We start from the raw sequence: 19,721 nt of genomic DNA, 5'->3' as shown, positions 1-19,721 counted from the left end.
TTTGTAGTAGTCATATGTAACTGTAACCTGCTTTAATGCTATAGTAATGCATTGACATGCTTAGTATATCACCATTGCAATGAGATGTTATTACATTTTTTTCACTTTTGTATTTTTGGCATCAGAGGAACCAGAATGGGTGGAGGTGATGGTTGAAATTCTTCTTTCACTCTATTCTCAACCAAGCAAGCTGTTCCGAATGGTGTCTAGAAATGTCTTTAAGAAGATTTGTCCATTCTTGACAAAGAATGCTTTGCAGCTGATCCTAGATGTATGTATTGGTTTTTAAAGAAAATTGGCTCAGGTTTTTCGTCATAATTTCTTATCAGGTGGATTTACATATACATACATATATTGACTAACATCTATATTTTTAGTGGATTCTGCTCAGAATCTTAAAAGCAGTAGGATTTTTCACATGTGAACATAATTATCTGGACATATATATATAATTTTTAATCCTATACATTTTTCGTATTTCATTTACCATATATACTCTTGTATAAGCAAAAATGTGCTGAAAAACGTCCCCTTGGCTTATACACGAGTCAATATTAAGTAAAAAAATACTTATAATAAACTTGTATACTCACCCTCCGGTGGCCCCGATGTGCAGCGCTGCTCCCCCGATGTCCGCGCCGCTTGTCTTCAGGCTTCCGCGCCCGTCTTCTTTCTTCTGCTGGGCGCCGCCATGTGCCGCCGCGCTGCACATCGGGGCCACCGGATGGTGAGTATATACGTTTATTTTTTAATGCTGGGGGCAGGCTGGGCTGGCTGTATACTATAGGGGGCTGGTTGGCTATATACTGGGGGGGGGGGTCTGTGACCAATGCATTTCCCACCCTCGGCTTATACTGGAGTCAATAGTTTTTCCCTGTTTTTGGTGGTAAAATTAGGGGTCTCGGCTTATACTCGAGTATATACAGTAGATTGTCTTGTCTTATTACATTTTGATGGAAATTTGGAATGTGGAATTTTTTGTTACCCATGCTCAACTATTATTTCCATTTTGAATATTTAAAAAAAATATTTTTTATATATGCATCTATACAAAGTTTGTTTGAAAATTTTCCCTCTGTCTTAGACTTTCATGGGAAAAAATGTACAGATATATGCAAAGCAGATTGTGTTTTTTTTTTTTTTCATGCATCACAAAACAACTGACGCTTATGCACTTTAATGATACTGTATAAGGTTCCTTGCACATGAATGGCCACACAATTTGCTGGTGCATCAAGACCCCTGTAGACGTCTATGGCAATTGGTCATGGTGTGGTGAGCGCATGCTGTGTAACTGCACCATAACTGTACCTGCTCTACTTTCTCCTGCACATGGCTTCATGTGTGCAAAGGGCATAATGCAGCATGGCTGTATCTGCTGGTGTATTTTTTTTTTTCTGTGTAGTTTTTTTTTTTTTTTTTTCTTTCTCTCTGCAAATACTTTTTGCAACGGGATGACCAGAAACAGGTGAGCCAGCACTGTCCCAAGGGCATAACAGAAATAAGGAAGACATATCGGAAAAGCTTATACAAAGTTAAATGTCCTGGTCATGCTCTTTCATCTAATGTTCCCTTCTCTACTGCAACATCTTTTTAAAGGTTTTTGACCCAGAAGCAGAGCAGAACGAAGAAGGTGCAATTGTGGTAACAGATGATAAAGATCAGAAGAAATCTTCTGAAGATCAGGTGAAGTGTTCTCTTTATCTTTAATTTTTATTAATAAAGTATGTTGTATCTTTTATAATTGACATATAATTATGTGATCAGTGGATTCTACAGGGGATATGATTTTCTTTTGATGGCTAATGATTACATCTACTTGTACCTGCATATTAGGTATTAGGTGATGGGATGAATCCAGCTTATTTATTCAGGAATTAAATAAAAGCAAATTTGTGTCCTCTTTTGTCTGCTGTACCCACTCATTTTGTTATACATGTGACTATAAAAGGATGTAGGACCAATAATTGGACACTATTCCACTTCCTTTTTTACCCAAAAATATAGACAGATAATGACCTATTAATAAAACTGTACTGTTACTGCAGATGCCCTATCTTTAATCAACAGGGTATTCACTCTTAGAATAATACTAAACCAACTTAAAGGGGCTGTCCACTTTCAGCAAACAATATATTACACAAATAATATCAATTATTTACTGAAAGTTGCCAACCCCTTTTAGATTGCAAAACAGAGGAAAAATCCATACTCCCAATCATTATAATACACGTATTTTATTGAAAAATATAATACAATCTGTATTTGGTAATATAGATTTAGTAATATAGTAAAATCTGTAATTCATATTCACATATGATAAAACTGATGATGACTGACCACAAAAACGGACACTAAATAAATAGGTAAAAAAAAAGACGATACATCAAAAGGTTAACCGGATGATCGGATGTAAATAAATATTCAATGGTATTAAAGGAGCTTGGATAAAATAGTACAAAAAAAAATCTTAAGAGAAAAGCTAGCAATTGTACATACAATGCTGCAAAACATACCATAGGAGTTCTAGAACATTGTTGCACTTGCTACATCAAATACTTAGTATAGATTTGGCAAGCTCTGTGTAGCACTGCGTAATGTGTGCGCTATATAAATAAAGGAATTATTATTGTTACTACACCTATAATGTAACATGAGAAAAAGTAGAATGTGCATACCACAAAATCTGCGTCACCCAGCGTCCAACCCAACACGCGTTTCAGCAGAACAAGCCTTCCTCAAGGGATCAAGGATGTAGGACTCTGATTATTAGTGTCGCCAATAATCGATGGACACTATTCCACTTTTTGTTATTAATAAACTTTGTTGTTGGCTTAATAAAAGGAAGAAGAGAGCAGCTCTGATGAGGACAGCTCAGAGGAGGATGGAGATGATGATAAAGAGAGCGATAATGACGAGTTAACAGTGGATGAAGATCTAAATGAAGTGTTTCGTAAACAGCTTATGGAAGCCTTACAAGCGGGCAAGAGCTTGGTAAATAATGTCATATATTATAGATTTGTAGTTGTGAATAAGCTGCTTTTACTGTCCAGTAGACAACAGTCTGTTATTTATACACCAGGGTGGAGAAGACAGTGATGAAGAGGTGGACGATGAGACCATGATGGCCCTTGATGAAAATCTCTCATCATTATTTGCAGAACATAAAAAACGTATTCAAGCTAAAAAGGATGAGAAGGCCAAGATCCGTGAGGAGAAGATCTTGCGGAAGGGCTTTAAGATTAAGGTATACAAACAGTGCTCTTTGGTTAAACATAATCCTCTACCTACCAATGGAATCTACTAAGTTTTTGTGTACCATTCAATTTCAAGTGGAATTTGGTTAAAGAGTTTTCTAACATATTGAATAACGTTGATACAGAACAGAACTGGCTGCAGTCTGTCTTATGTCCAGTAGATGGCAACAAAACTTTATCTTTTTAACAATACAGATCTTGTTCTAACCTTCTAGAAATAGCTGTGCCAACATTTTGTCGCTCAAAAATGGTTCATAACAGGTATCTGTAATGTAATATAATTTTTTTTTTTTTTTGCTGTATTCGACGTGTTACATATTTCTAAATACAGGTTCTGGATTTGATTGAAGTATTTGTGACCAAGCAGCCAGAGAGTCCCCTGGTATTCAGTGTCATTGAGCCCATGATTTCTCTAATAGAGCAGAGTATGAGCTCTGAGTCCACTCAACAAGACCAGGATTTTCTTCGTAAAACTGCAGACATTTTCATGTAAGTACATTTTTATCTTCATCCTTCTTTAGTGTGCAAGGAAAACAGAACAGAGTACATATGAACAATATGTGAGTATTGAGGACACAGATCTAAACAATATAAATCAGTAGGTTTTTCCTCAAATAAGCTTAGAGACAGGCATATAGCTAAGGTTCAAGTCAGGAAACTGGATATAAACTATCCGGGCATTCTATATAAATACATATTGAAAAAGAATACCCACAAAAGTCCGTATCGAATGACAATAATAACCAAGATATATGGAAGGGATGGGGACCAGAGAGTAGAAAGTACATGTTTTAAGCTTGCATAACTGACCAATAAGTATTTCTAGGAAATCTTTAAAGAGAACCCGTCATGCAAAATAACCCCCCTAAACTAAATATATTTTCATAAACTGCCATTAGAGAGCATTGCCTCTATCCCTTTATTGTCCCTCTACATGCCTGTAAACCTAAGCAATGAGGTCCTAAAGCTGTATGCAAATGACCTGTGAAATGTCCAATGAAGCATTAGCATATTCAAGCTGTCCACTCTATTCATGAGTGGGAGGCACAGCCACACCCCCAGTGCATGACTGACAGCCTGTATAATGGTGTGAGGCTGTATAATGATGTGCTTGCTGGTGGCCACGCCCCCTGCAGCCTGTGTGTGCATGTGTGTGCATATAAGAGAGATACAGCAGCTCCAGGCAGCCATGTTACAGCAGAACATGTCAGATTCATGTGTAGCTGCTGTCTGTGTCTCTCACCTGTATATTAGGAGGATGCAGCATGTCAGCAGATGCAGCACACACACTAGCAATGCTTTACTATACATTACACACAGACATGAGCAGGGGGAGGAGAGGGGGAACAGGAGTGACATCACTGCCTCTGACCATGTGACCAGCCTCATTTACATGATAAAAAATGGATGATTTTACAATGAATAATGTATGAAATAACTATATAAAGGCTGGGATGGGATCCTTGTGAGCTGCTCCAACAGGTAGTAGTGACAGGACAAGTGACACAGACCTGATGACAGGTGTCCTTTAATGTTGGCTACAACCCTCAAATGATTACATTTTGGCGGTAAAAATTAGGATTAAAAGTTTGCTGCATCACTATGGGGGACATCCATGTGGTTGTACCCCAACACTCCTTCTAATGGGACTTATCCAGCACATCATTGCTCTAAAAAGGGTCTTCCAGCTGTAGGTTCCCCCACAAGTTAACACTGTGCAGGCCACTTTAGTACTTGCATATCTTTTCTTTCTAAGAAATGTCATTTTGGAATAAACAAAAAATTATCTTTTAGGTCAATGAACTCCTTGGTGCGGCAGTGATGTGGTGATCCTCACTACTGCATCTGATTCTTTTTATGCCACTGAGCACCAACTCATTAGACACTGATCAACGGTTTCCCACAGAAAAAATTGTCCATCAAAATGTCCATTGACATTCCATTTTAATCCATTAAGGAATAAATCACAGCTTGAGACCATCTCCTGCTACATTCATACGGCCTTATGGTGGGACATATATATGGCCGACGTATATATGCCGTATATACATCCCCCATAGACGACAATGGGCGCAAGGCACCGACACTGTTCCGTGCCCAGGTGGCGCGCCAAAACCAGACACACAGCCTTCGCCAACGGAAACACCCTCTGGTGCTTACCCTGGCCATATAAGTGGACCTTGGCGCTCAAGCATTTGTCACGGACCTGAGGAAGGGGGTGGACCACCCCCGAAACGCGTAGTCCTTTTACCTTTATAAATAAATAATACCTTGAACTTCACTACCTTGTCGGATATAACTCAATTGGGGCAGCGCGTCTTACCAACCCGGGTTTTTCAAACCAATACATTCCTGTGATTCCCTATCCGGCACTACCACTGTACCGGACTCCGGGAAGACGCAGCACACCCCACCCACAACTACTGGAGAACAAAAAGTACCTACTCTAGACGCTTAAGACACAAGGTGTCTCCAGGTGAGCAGACACCCTCTAATACTTCACCTTACGTCCAAAGTTGCCTATTGCACTAGGGGCGCCGCCCGTGTCTCTTTCTATTTTTAAGATATTGATAATGTCGGTCTTTGAGAGTTTTATAAGATAATTTTTTTGTCCCCTGACTGGATACTAGAACAGGTTTGCATGAAAATTCTGTGTCTGTAATATTCTATACACACGCATATATACATAAATGCACACCACACATGCGCATGTATATGGGAGGGCCCCAGTCGAAAGTTTTCTATGGGGCTCACTCATTGCTAGTTACCACTGTTTCTCTTCTCTTACTGTCTCTGTTCCTCGGGGTCAGTCCTAGACCCTTTTCCCTCTATACTGCCCCCATTGGACAAAACCATCAACAGATTTGGTTACCCAACTATATATCTATCCATTCAACCTCGCCCCCTGTCCCAGCAGTGATTGTCTTTCTGCTGTCTCTAACATCATGTGCTCTCTCTCTCTTCTTGAAACTTAATCTTTCAAAGACTTAACTTCTTGTCTTTCCACATCCCATGTGGCCTGGACTCCTGACCATTGCCTGTCTCCTTCTAAACCAAGGTTAAAATAGTGCTCATCCACAAAGCTTTGCTTAATGCCGCACCTCCTTACATCTCCTCTCTTATCTCAGTCTTCTAACCCAACCCATGCACATAGAATCTAACAGAGATCTTAAAATATTCTCTTCCTTAATTGAAAACTCGCTAACGTCTTAAAGAGGACCATTCACCCATAAATCGGCACTAAGAGCTTCTTGCTAAAGTAAGCAGCTCCTAGTGCTTGAACAAACGCCGCAGTGTTAGAGTGATAGCGTTACCGGAAACCTCCGGTAACCCTATCTAACACTGCGGTGGAGTACCATGTAATTGTCGGACCGCTCGCAAAGCTGTCCGACGTATTCATGAGGGGGCGGTCCCAGGTGCTGCCTCTTCCCTAGACCTCCCCGCTCGCTCCATAGGCAGTTTTGACTGCCGCTAACCACGCCTCAAAACCGCCCCCTCATGAATACATCGGACCGCTTGGCAAGCAGTCCGACTTTTACATTATACTTCGCCAAAGTGTTAGCTAGCGTTAGATTTCCGGTAACGCCATCACTGTGGCGTTTGTTTAAGCACTAGGAGCTGCTTACTTTAGTGCTCTTATACCTCTTGTGTGACTCTCTTTATCCTCCTATAGTCTAAAGCTCTTGTGAGCAGGGCCCCCTACACTTATTGTTCCATATGACTGTTTGTATTCTGTAATGTCTTATTTTATTTGTCCCCAATGATTTGTAAAGTGCTATATCATAGAGCTATATAAATCTAGATGATTAATAATATGATTGTGCGATATAAATAAAGATTATTATTAATAGTTTCCCCATACTGTTGTGTGTACATCATTGCTGAACTGTCTAGAAATAAGGATTTAAATATTGAGTTTTTGCCTTTCACACCCTATTTATGTTTGGAACTGACCTGCACCATTGTATCCTGAAAAGTATATTTAGAGCATGTAAATATTCATGTTGTGGTTTAATGCGAAGAGATTTCCCTGTCTCTCTTGCCACTACAGGAATGGCTTGTGCAAGAGCAGGCGCTACTGCAAAGATGTATCGGAGCTCAAAGATGATTTGCATGACATGATGGAACGTCTGCTAAAGAGAGCCACGAAACAGAAAGACTCCTCTGTGGCCTTATATTGTTTCAGGTGAGATGAGAATCTGTGAAGCCTGATTTGCAGCCATTACACTGAATGCTGCCCTCTATTGAATGGTTTAAGTGAAAGAACTAATGGATGACATGTTTTGTTATCAGTGCATCACTGTACCTATTCAAGGTATTAAAAGGAAATAAAACCGAGCAGCCACAAGTGGAGGAGAAGAAAAGCAAGAAAAAAATCTCCTCTGCACAGGTAAGTCATCCAGGTAGACTTTGTGGAAAATGCCTTAATTAGTGGTTGTCTGGAATAATCACCGGTAACCTTCCACCATTGTAGGCTCTATGAATAATGACATGTCGGGTCCCGGTACCTTTGCAGCAAAGGCTTACCGGTAACATCGGTGCCGGCACCGATCACGGGTGTCGTACCACTGATCGCCGCCGGCAAAGGTGCCTGCAGCTTCAAAAAGACGGCGGTGCGCGGGGGCGCCGCTATCTTTCCGTGGATGGTCGCTCCCCGTGACGCCATCGGGGAGTGGCGATTCGTCGCCATGGTAGCTTCGGGTCTCACGTAGTAAAATCCCCATATACTGCCATACTGTAGTATGGCAGTATATGATAGGATTGTACAGACACCGTAGGGTTAAAGTACCCTAGGGAGTCTGAAAAAAATAGTAAAAATAAAAAAAAGTTAAAATAAAAAAATTATAATAAAAAAGCCTAAAAATTCAAATCACCCCCCTTTCCCTAGAACTGATATAAATTAACAGTAAAAATCATAAACACATTAGGTATCGCCGCGTCCGAAAATGCCAGATCTGTCAAAATATGGTAAGTTTTTCACTTTTTTGCCATTTTAAAAAAAATTTTTAAATTCTATAAAAAGTGATCAAAAGGTCGTAAAAATGATAACATTGTAAACGTCATCAAAATCCGCAAAAAATGACACCACCCACAGCTCCGTACACCAAAGTATGAAAAAGTTATTGGCGCCAGAAGATGGCAAAATCCCCCAAAAAAAATTTGTACAGGAGGATTAAAATTTTTTTAAATGTATGAAAACATAATAAAACCTATACAAATTTGCTATCCCCGTAATCTTACCGACCCAAAGAATAAAGTAGACATGTCATTTGGGGTGCACAGTGAAATCCGTAAAACCCAAGCCCACAAGAATATGGCACAAATGCGTTTTTTTTTTTACCAATTTCACTGCATTTGGAATTTTTTTCCCGCTTCCCAGTACACGGCATGGAATATTAAATACCACCATTTTGAAGTGTAATTTGTTACGCAGAAAATAAGCCATCACACAGCTCTGTACATGGAAAAATAAAAAAAGTTACAGATTTTTGAATGTGGGGAGTGAAAAATGAAAACGCAAAATCGAAAAATGGCTGCGGCAGGAAGGGGTTAAAGCTCTTTCTTATTACCCTAATGAAATAGGACTTTTCTAGCATAATAATCTCATTTTCTGTCTTTTCTCCCCAGACTGGCGTCCTGGACTGTCTGGATCTTCAGCGAGTAACTTCTCTCTACCAAGAAGCATTGCAGGGATTCATGACCAAGAGAAATAGCCCTCTGACCTTAGCAATGTTTCTAGACCTATTTAATCGCTTCCCAGTAAGTACTTTCAGATTGTGGGTGATTTCTTAAGTCTGTTTTTAGTCCTCTATTTTCTAATGCTGTAATAAAGTTCTAACAGCTTTGTGAATGGCGGTGCATGGTGAGATAAGTTTAAATTTAAAATTTAAGACCATAAAACAGCATAAAAAAGTGACCATTATTTATTCTTGCAATCAAAGTGCACATTTTGTTAGTCCCAGTACATCTGCTGGAGCCTCTTGCTTCAGCGGTCATTTCCTACATGCTAGAATCAACACTTGAATAATGTAGGTGATGTTGTTGCTGCAGATTGAGAAGGGGGGAGGGGGTAAGGGCAGGGGATTCTGAACATTCTTTTTACAATTTTGATATGTGGAAACAAAACCAAAATTACAACATTAAGAATTATACTAACCCCAGTATAACCATATTCTTTATGGGATCTGTCACAAGTACCATTCCATCATGCAACTTTGATTTAAAGATTAGTAACAATTAAAAGTGTGTGTATATATATTTATTGTATATAATATAGTCAGTGCACGTCACGCATTGCATTGGATATATGAAGAAGCTCGGGAAATCCTGATTAATTCTACTCCAGGGACTATTTATACTATGTGCCTTACTGGGTTGTTCTGGTTCTGGCTTCTATGCCAGAAAACTACTTTGTCAAGAAAACTGTCCTCATATGGCCCAGTGATGGCTTCATTCTGTAAACCTTTTTTATTCATGGTGTTTTTTATGATTCTATCGCAGTTCATCTGCAAGCCGCTTCTAAGTATTGTGTTAAAGGCAGTTAAGGACGGTGCTCGACAACATCAGCAGGTAAGCATTTCGGGTTTTTTAGCAAAATTGAAGATTTGTTACTTTTATTTTACATTTACAAATTTATCCCGGTTGTTCCCTGTCTTGCAATACATTTCAGTGTTCACGTTGCAGCATCTGCATTAGTTTTTAAAATGGAGCTTGTGTTATGAATTTTTCACTATAAGCAAAAAGGTCCTTTTTTATTTGTGGGAAATTCTACAGTTACAGGAGCTGGTAATTGCAGGAGATTTCATGATCTTCTGACAACCACTTCTGACTTTAGTGTAGTTGGGCTTGTTGTCACATCTGGTACTATCGGGGGCGATTCTTTAAACAGATAAGCCAACTCTTTATCTCAGTGCCTTATTACAGATGATAAACGTTAACACCTTTTACAACAGAATTTCTTTGTAGATGAGGCACAATTTTTTAACACGGTATTGCAATTTAGACTCTTTAACCAAACACATGCCCTTTCCTTTGAAGCTACAGCCCTTCCCCTTTTTTGTGCAAATCTAAAAGTGTCATACACTTGTAAGTTTTTCATGAAAATGAATGAAGCCATTTTTGAGCACGAATTCCGCCGGTATTGTGGTGCATTGTGGTATAAGAAAGACTCCCCCCCCCCCCCCAGTCTCCAAGCAGCTTCCAGCACTGGTCTGTAATATTCTGTTCAATGCCATTACTGTTTTTATTTTTAAAATTATTATTTGCTTTGTTGCCAGCTCTTTATATGCACTCTCAATATTTAGCTTATGGGGTGCAATTCTAGCACTCATTCACAACTACTCTTTGCAATGCATATCCTGATTCATAGCCTACCTGCTGTAAGATTTTTATATGACAATCATTAGGATGGCAATACGTTTGAGATCTTTTTCTTGTAGGCACAAGCTTGCAGTCTTCTCCAGCATGCACTGCAGAACTCATGTTTAAAGCAGACCCTGTCTCCATCAGAATGGGTAGATATTGTTAAAGAGGGAGTAACTCAGGTTACAGAGGTAAGTTGTCAGCACTGTGTGTCTTATATATATATATATATATATATATATATAATGTTCAACATTGTCATGTGGAAAGAGATAATTGGGGGGGGGGGGACGCTCTATATATTTGCCTAAGGTTAGTTTGTTGATGGGATTTATGTATTTGGCACAGATTTCCCAGCCTTTTTGTGTGATACCTCAGCTGACATTAGATTTTTGAGATTCCTAGGCAGCACTGTATTGTATTATGATCAACAGGGCTGTCACTTCCCTTTCCGTGTGCAGCTTGCATGCCCAGTCCAAGAAGTGTCGTCTGCTCAGCTCTCCGGTGGTTTACTGGAATGCAAAAAGGATTTCCTTCACCAAATCAGAACACATTCTTATCTGGGAGGTGGTGACAGACCACAGCGAGAAAAACGCTAATGGATAGAGAGGAGAATGGGCACAGTTCTGGGCTATGTGGTCCTCACACCAAGAATGTTTGTTTGTTTTTTTTGCCTCTATACAGTAGCTCTATTTTGTTTGGTTGCCTCAACAGTGCTGGAATCATTTTAACAATGTAAATCTGTCTTTCTAAACCCATTTCATGATGTATGTCCTACACCATTTACACTCTTGCATGACACTAACCTGAGTATAATGGCTGTGGCTTAAATCTGCAGACCCTGAAGATGATTGATGAGATTAAAGTAAAGGTCGACCAGGAGAAACTCATAAAATGCTTTGAGCTGCTGTGTTTCCTTATTAAGACAATTACTAAACAGGTACGTGTATCTAGATTTCACGTCTTTTTCAGTTTTTGGCTTTTAGCTTTGAGTCGTATAGATTTCTATATATCTCATTCTATCCCATATTGACATCTATAAATAGCCAGAAATCGAAGACATTCTAACTAAGTGGTGAAGTAACGCCTTCAGTCAGTTTGGCCATGTGCGTCCCAGTTTATGGAATCCAGCCAGTGCTATCCATCTATGGCTGTGAAAAGTTTTCCCATCATTTGTGGTGCACAGATTCTGAAAATCCCTTTTTTACCCAGCATGGTGGCTTTCTGGATGTCCACTTGGCAAAGAACCACACATACTGTAGATGGGAGCAGTTAAATTTTCCCTAAAAATGTGGTGTGCAGGGTAAACTTGGAAGGTGCTAGGACAATAAAGGCCAGATAACTGTTGTATGTATAAGACTCTTATAAATTCCCTATGTAATTTTAATTTGCATTAGATGTTGGTGGAGGATCTTTTTCTCTTTATTATCTGTCCAGAATAGGAGACTGGGTTGTGAAGACTTGCATCCGAGAGGAGGGCCCCTGAAGTTAGTGCTGTCTGAACAAATGTAGTCTATCTAGATTTCCATAGGCAAAGAATAGAGTGGCGGGCCACATGCTTAACCTGCTCCAATAGGACCTCTGTTCTTGTAATTGCTGGGGGTCTGTGGATAAAGGATAACAATTAAACTTAAAGGGGTATTCTCGCCTGGGCACTCACATTCAGTTTCATTAATCTTCCATTTATAAACATTTCTTCAATTGAATGTTATTGAAAAAAATGTTCCTGTGTGAAGATAATTTCTCATAAATGTAGTCATACGGTCCCTTAGAAACGAGATAGCTTCCTCGGTTACGACCACGTCACACTCTGGCAGCGGAGGCCAGACATGAGCTATTGAGTCCTGTCTGACCTCCTGGATTCAGCAATCATTACCACAGGACGGCTGTGGGTCATGTAGTAAATACCGGACATTTCATATACAAAAACCTTTTGTTTCTTTGGGCAATCCCTCCAGCAGACGTGGCCGTATCCGAGGAAGCCATCTCGTTTCTAAGGGACAAAATGACTACATTTATGAGAAATTATCTTCACACAGGAACATATTTTTTAATAACATCTAATTGAATAAATGTTTATATATTGGAGATTTATCAAACTGAATGTGAATGCCCAAACGAGAATACCCCTTTAACTGACCTATGAGTTTGCCGTTCTGGAATTAATAACCACATAAAGATAAGACATTACGTTTATTAGTAACTTTTGTGGTTTCTCTATCTTTTCTGTTGGTTTCTGTTATTGAAATATTTCTTCAAGGCTCTGAGCAGAACTGGGATTCCCAGGAGAGCAGCTGTCTGTCTGATGGGCACTGCCTTCTCTCTGCTTGGTCAGTTTCTGCTGCTCATCCTTGGCAAGACTCTGAGTCTGTGTCTGGTACTGAATTTTCTAATCCGGTCATCAAGCTAGAATTTTTCTTTGGTTTTGTGATATGAAATCAAGTTTAACCAATTAAAGGAAATCTGTCAACCTTTATACCATGAAAGTTTGCACACCAACCACAATCTAAAGAGCCGCTTAATCATATCTTCTACAAAGTGCAGAGACTAGGGGCAGTTTAATGCTAAGAGCACAGCAGTGTGAGGACAGGTCTACTGTTCACCTGGAAAAACTACAATCCTGGGTTAAAAAGTATTTATTTGTCTTATTAGCTATCCAGGGTTGTTGCCTAAGATTGTGTGTTGCTCACTAATCTGGCTTCACTGCAATCTGGGATTGATGTTCACCCAGTCATCATATAATGTAATGAGGTGACTTACAATATCCACAAAGGGGTGAACATTCTTTGTCGGGAAGCTGTAATAGGCAGTAACTTTTCAGTTTCTTTAAAATTTGGGAGTTGAGTGGCTCCAAAATTTATCATGTCAATTTTTTTTTTTTTCATGAAAAAATCTCTGCTGTCTATTCAAATAATATTGTTTTGCAGACCCTGGATATTGGGCTTGAAGAGCTCCCTGCGGTCCTTCAGACACTAATTAAGAAAGAGGGATTTGGGAAATCTACACGTATAGAAGATCTGTACTGGAATGTCATGACGTTATTAGGATTTACGTATGTATACCTAACTCTGTGTTAATGTAATCCTGCGGTCACGTCTCTGTTAGCCCATTTTCTACTACTTAGAATTTAAATAGTTAAAATCACAGTGCAGAATATTAGGTTTTATTAAAATATTGGAGGTTGTACAGAAATTAAGTGTTCCTCTCGACAGCACTGGGAGACACAGCACCAAGAGTATATGCCAGAGCACTAGGAGGTTGAAAAAGTATTTGCCATGGCTCAGTGGGCTCATTCCATAGACAATAAGCATAAGAACTTTAACTTGGGGTTCCGTAGGATTTTAGTTATTAAGCCACAAAAACCTTCTCCGGCTATTATCTGCTTTATGTATTGCCCACACTTTTGGACCTGTCCATTTTCTGCCCCAGCCAAGTTTTTTGGTTTCTTCCCTAACCCTTTACACTGAGGAAGTTCTTCTGCCCTTTGCAATGGTGGGTGATAAGCACTAGTGACACTCTCATGGCCCTTAAGGCTCCCTTGGTGTAGTTTCCACTTTCACTGGTTTCATTTCCATACTGCTTCTTACATGTGTCCTTAAGCTGGTCAAGGCAGAGGGGTCATTCATGGACTAATACACTAATCTGGTCCTCATTCTGACAGATGCTCCTTGGGCTGTTCCTTTGTTATGACCTTTGTTCCCAAGTTGTGCTATTCAACCTGAATTAACCTCCGCTGCTTTTAATGGCATGACTTTGAATAACCAGTTTGAAGAAATACTTGAACCTCAGCAGTGTAGTTTCAGGCTATTGCTCATAAACCTTAATCCATTATTGTGTTTGGAACACTTATTTCCATTGGTAGGAAGAGCAGGAGTTCCATCTACTTATCTTTTCCATTTCCACAATTTTTTTTGTCCTTCTTCAGTTGGGGCATTACAAGTCCACAGCCAGGCCTTTATTAAAGGCCTGGTTCCCTTGGAGAAGGATTTCCTCTAGGGTGTGGTGGAGCATGATTTCTTATGTTTGGGGCATGTAGGTTCTGGTTTAATTGGCATAGTGTCTGTGGTGCGGTTATAGCCCTATGATACAGAGCAAATTTTATTTTTGTCCTACCTAGTGTTAGGCTCCCACTGACCTGGCCTATACCCAACTAGAAACTGATTTTGTTTAAAGTAAAAAATAAATAACTTTTTTTGGCCAAAATCTAAATATTCTTATCCTTAATGACAGTTGGAAATGATATAATTTTTAAAATTTTACTCTAGACGTCCCAAAAAAGCCAAGAAAAATCCTGACCAAAATGTTGCTCCGGAAACAAATAATGTTTCACAGAAAAAGAAAGGCTTTTTACCAGAGACCAAAAAACGTAAAAACAGGAAGAAGGCCACGCCTGGTAATGAACAGAATCCCACTGATGAAGAAGAAAAAAAGGAGACCTCAGAGCAGTCGGGAGTTACCAAATCAAAGAAAAAGAAGAACAAGAAGAGGGCTAGACCCACAGGAGGGGGCAAAATGGAGGCCCCCAAACATCAAGGAGGTACCAAATCAAAGAAAAAGAACAAGAAGAAAAGGATGTCAGGCCAACAGGAAGCTGAAGATAAGGACAACTTGAAGGAAGCTCCAGCAAAAAAAAAAGCCAAGCCTAATTCAGAAGGTGAGGGGGATCTCCAAAACAAGAGAACAAAAAGGAAAAAGAAATAGAAGGTCCACCTCCCAGCATTGTGTACTTGATATTACAGAAGTTCATACAGATTGCGTACAGTGTTGGTGTTTTTGTTTTTAAACTGGTGTGTTAACATTGGACATGTGGACATTTTTCGAAATTCTGTCTATTGTTGCCAAGAAGTCCTGAGAAGAATGCAGAACTGATGAGGCTGAACTGACTTGTAATATACTGCAAACATTATACCTTACAATAAAACTGTATTTTTACAGTATCTGAATTGTAGTAATGCTGCTGTTTACCATACTGCATATGTCAATCCAAATCTTTTACTTCTGTACGTTTTCTCAACATTAGATGTATTTCCTTTTCTGCTTGCAGTGTAACAGAATTTTGTCTTCAATACATTCACTAGTTAAAGGGGTTGTCCCAATGTAGACACAGATACTGGGGCGACTAAAATTGTGACTGCTCTTCCTGTCCTTCATTCACTTGTATGTGACTTTAGGGATGTCCATTTTTTTTCGTGGCCCCATAGAGATGAATAGATGGCAGATTGATGTGTATAGGTGGTTGATTCACATTGACACCTCAAGGGCCCTTTTGCCCCCTGTTCTTGTTATTGCTAGGGATCCCAGCATCCAGAGCTTGGCAATTATGTATTTATCTACGATCCTGTGGATGATGAATGTGTTTTTATAACCCCTTAAATGACTACAAATAATCTCGCAAAATCAACAAATCCATTTAAGGTATAGAACATTTGAAAGACAAAAGGGGATGTTTATTAAGGAAATGAATACTTTTATTCAAAACAACAAAGAACCCATAACCCCGATTATACCCATTGTACCCTCACCTATTTAGGATATTCTATTTGGCTACTTTTAAATTATTGTTCATAAATGAAGTGCAGCAGTCATTATACAGTGGGTACGGAAAGTATTCGGACCTCATTCAATTTTTCACACCATTTGCAGCCACTTGGTAAGATCAAAAAAGTTTTTTTTTTTTTTTCCAGTCAAGATGGGGTGCAGATATTTTTGCTAATGTATTTACCCCTTCAGGACTATTTTGGCTTCAAGGACCCATTTTTGTAAAAGTAAAAAATAAACCGTTTAAAATGGTAAACAGTATAATAAACAGTATAAATTTAGCAGTTTCAGCACCAGCCCACTTTGTAGGGCAGTGGTCCCCCAACTTTTTTGTATTTGGGGAGCGGCCGCACCCAAAAAGTTTTTTCCTGGGACCGGAACCATGGTCCCTGGAACAAAAGAAAATTGTGTACCCAGCGAATTCCTGCAGCCCCGATCTAAAATTCCCCCTTTTCTATAGCCCCCCTTTATAGTGCTTTCTTTTATAAAACCCCCTCTCATTACTATAGCCCTTTATAGTGCCCCTTTTTTGTAGTCTCCTCCCTTTTCAAAAATGCACAGCACCCAATGGTAATGTCCCCTGCCTAGCTCCCTTGGTCATTTCCCCTGCCCAGCCCCCATTGTACTGTCCCTTGCAATAAAATAAAACACTTACCTCTGATGCTACTCTTCTTCTCGAGGCTTCCTGGCAAGACTGCAGGAGGCACTTCTATGTGCGCTGCCAGTGTGCACATACCTGACCAGCCCAATTATGTTATAGTGTGCGCTCACTGTCAGCACACATAGACGTGCCTCTTGCAGTTTGCCGGGAAGAAGAGCCGGGAGCTGCAGGGAGAAAAGGAGCGTCAGAGGCGAGTATAGTTTTAATTTAAGGTCTTTTGGCCGTGGCCAGGTGGTTGAGGACCACTACTGTAGGAGTTTGGGGCCGGCGTCCGCTCCAGATATTACTATCATTGTCTCAAGTAGTTACAAAAGCAGGCTTTAAATTTTCCTCTATAAATAGACGTCTATAATAGTCTTTTATATAGCGCCATATTCCAAAGCGCTTTACACATCATAGGGAGCATCTAGAAATAAAATAAGACACTGCAGAGTACAGTCGTGGAACAATAGTCTACTACACTATATATACGTCTAGGAGTTATATATTTGCATTACTGAAAATGTCATACTCCTTCTCGGCCGAAATTGCTCCTCAAAAATGGTGAGAGGAGTATTATTACCCTTCTGGAAAAATGTTAGTGCAGCGGATTAAATGACAAAAAGTTCCATAAAGTTTGATACCCAATTTCTCCCGAGTACACTGATACCCCATATGTGGTGGTAACCTGCTGTATGGGCGCACGGCCGGGCATAGAAGGGAAGGAGGCGCCATCCAGATCAGATTTGCTATGTCACATTGTACAGGATATAATTTTTTTTTCTTGTTTTAATGTGGACCTATAGGGGCTTATTTTATTGCCACATGAGATTCACTTTTTTGGTGTGTAATTTTGTGGCATCTATATTTTATTTTATAGGTTTTTCCTTTTTTTGGCCTTTCACCATAACATAAAAATCATTTTATTTTTGTTCTTTGGGGCTCCCCAATTATTTTTTTTCCAATTTTACAGAATAAACCTAATTTGGAGAATGTGTTTTTTTTTTTTGTTTTTTTTTTTTGTTTTTTTATATTAACAATCCAAAAGCTTTTATTGTAATATAAGTGTCTTACATATAACGGGTAAAACTATCCGGTTTTTAAATCACTTTTTAGAGTACTTTTAACCCCTTTTTCATTTTTCCATATAAAGAGCTCTGTGATGGCTTATTTTCTGCGTAACAACTTGCACTTCGTAGTGACTGTACTTAATATTCCATGCTGTGTACTGTGAAGCAATAAAAAAATTCCAAATGCAGGGAAAATGGTGAAAAAACATATTTGCGACATTTTCTTGTGGGCTTGGATTTAAAAGATTTTAAATGACATATCTACTTTATTCTTTGGGTCGCTACGATTATGTGGATACCAAATTTGTATAGGTTTTATAATGGTTTCATACATTTACAAAAATCAAAGCCTCCTGTACAAAAATTTGGGGGGGATTTTGCCATCTTCTGGCAGCCATAACTTTTTCATACTTTGGTGTCCGGAGCTGTGGTTGGTGTCATTTATTGTGACTTTTGATGGCGTTTTCATTGCTATAATTTTTAGGACTGTGCGACCTTTTGATCACTTTTTATAAATTTTTTAAATATTTTTCAAAATGGCAAAAAATTGCAATTTTCGACTTTGGACGCTATTTTCCATTACGGGGTTAAACGCAGTGAAAAACCGTTATATTTGAGTCGGGCATTTTCGGACGCGGCGATACCTAATGTGTTTATGATTTTTACTGTTTATTAATATTTATATCAGTTCTAGGGAAAGGGGGATTATTAGAATTTTTAGGTTTTTTTTATTATAATTTTTTTTTACTTTTACTATTTTTCAGACTCCCTAGGGTACTTTAACCCTAGGTTGTCTGATCGATCCTACCATATACTGCCATACTGCAACATGGCAGTATATGGGGATTTAATGTGCTGATAGCACATTGTAATGAATGGGTTAAAACGAGACGGCTTCGGGCCTTCGTGAGACCCGAAGCTGTCATGGCAACGGATCGCCGCTCCCCGCGCCGTCATATTTTTGGGCGTGAAAGCAGCCGGTTGTTACCGTTAAGCCTTTGCCTGAATGCAGCCAAGACTTACCGGCTATGGAGAGGGCTTAGCCCGTGAGCCCTCTCCATGCACCGGGACCTGGGAAGGGGTTAAAGGGTATTAATTTTTAAAAAAAAACTTTTCGGAAGGTTTTTCAGGTTTTTTTTAAAATGGCGTTTATCGTGTGGGTCCAATAACAATTCTGTTTTAGGGGTTAAGCAAGAAAAACTGAAATATCACATGGTTATAAGTATTCAGACCCTTTGCTCAGTATTGAGTAGAAGCACATTTTACTAGTACAGCCATGAATGTTCTTGGGAACGATGCAAGTTTTTCACACATGGATTTGGGGATCCTCTGCCTTTCTTCCTTGCAGATCCTCTCCAGTTCCCTCGGCTTGGATTGTGAACGTTGGTGGAAGCCATTTTCAAGTCTCTCCAGAGATGCTCAATTGGGTTGAGGTCAGGGTTCTGGCTGGGTACACCAATATTGGTCACAGAGATGTTCTGAAGCCTCTGCTTTGATATTTTAGCTGTGTGATTAGGGTCATTGTCTTGTTGGTAGGTGAACCTGCTGCCCAGTCTGAGGTCCAGAGCACTCTGGAAGAGGTTTTCACCCAGGACATCTCTGTACTTGGCCGCATTTATCTTTCGATCCATTGCAATCAGTCACCCTGTCCTTGCAGCTGAAAAACATCCCCATAGTCTGATTCTCATTTGCTCTGACATGCACTGTGGGCTGTGAGGTCTTATATAGACAGTTATCTTAACTAAGTTATATCACTTTAATTGGACGCCAATGAAGGAGTAGGACTCTCGGAAGGAGGATCAGAAGGAAAGGGAAAGCATTTAAGTTAAATATGACTGTCAGGATACATTCACA

At 39.5% G+C, this 19,721-nt stretch overlaps 1 protein-coding gene across 1 annotated transcript in view; it reads left to right on the top strand.

Moving 5' to 3' along the window:
- Positions 1–15,556, top strand: part of MYBBP1A (MYB binding protein 1a) — a 33,402-nt gene extending 17,846 nt beyond the window's left edge. The window contains exons 15-27 of the mRNA XM_072136151.1: positions 126–271; positions 1,600–1,686; positions 2,845–2,994; positions 3,083–3,247; positions 3,589–3,746; positions 7,309–7,443; positions 7,551–7,647; positions 8,886–9,017; positions 9,759–9,827; positions 10,697–10,810; positions 11,458–11,559; positions 13,547–13,671; positions 14,885–15,556. Coding sequence (XP_071992252.1) covers positions 126–271; positions 1,600–1,686; positions 2,845–2,994; positions 3,083–3,247; positions 3,589–3,746; positions 7,309–7,443; positions 7,551–7,647; positions 8,886–9,017; positions 9,759–9,827; positions 10,697–10,810; positions 11,458–11,559; positions 13,547–13,671; positions 14,885–15,320 — 1,916 coding nt within the window. The 3' untranslated portion in view covers positions 15,321–15,556. The remainder of the gene's footprint in view (positions 1–125; positions 272–1,599; positions 1,687–2,844; positions 2,995–3,082; positions 3,248–3,588; positions 3,747–7,308; positions 7,444–7,550; positions 7,648–8,885; positions 9,018–9,758; positions 9,828–10,696; positions 10,811–11,457; positions 11,560–13,546; positions 13,672–14,884) is intronic.
- The last annotated feature ends 4,165 nt before the right edge of the window (positions 15,557–19,721 follow it).

The sequence above is a fragment of the Engystomops pustulosus genome, chromosome 2, assembly GCF_040894005.1.
Source record: "Engystomops pustulosus chromosome 2, aEngPut4.maternal, whole genome shotgun sequence".
In the NCBI taxonomy this organism is placed as follows: Eukaryota; Metazoa; Chordata; class Amphibia; order Anura; family Leptodactylidae; genus Engystomops; species Engystomops pustulosus.
Note: the sequence above shows the minus strand (reverse complement) of the source record. Positions and strands in the feature narration are given on the sequence as shown.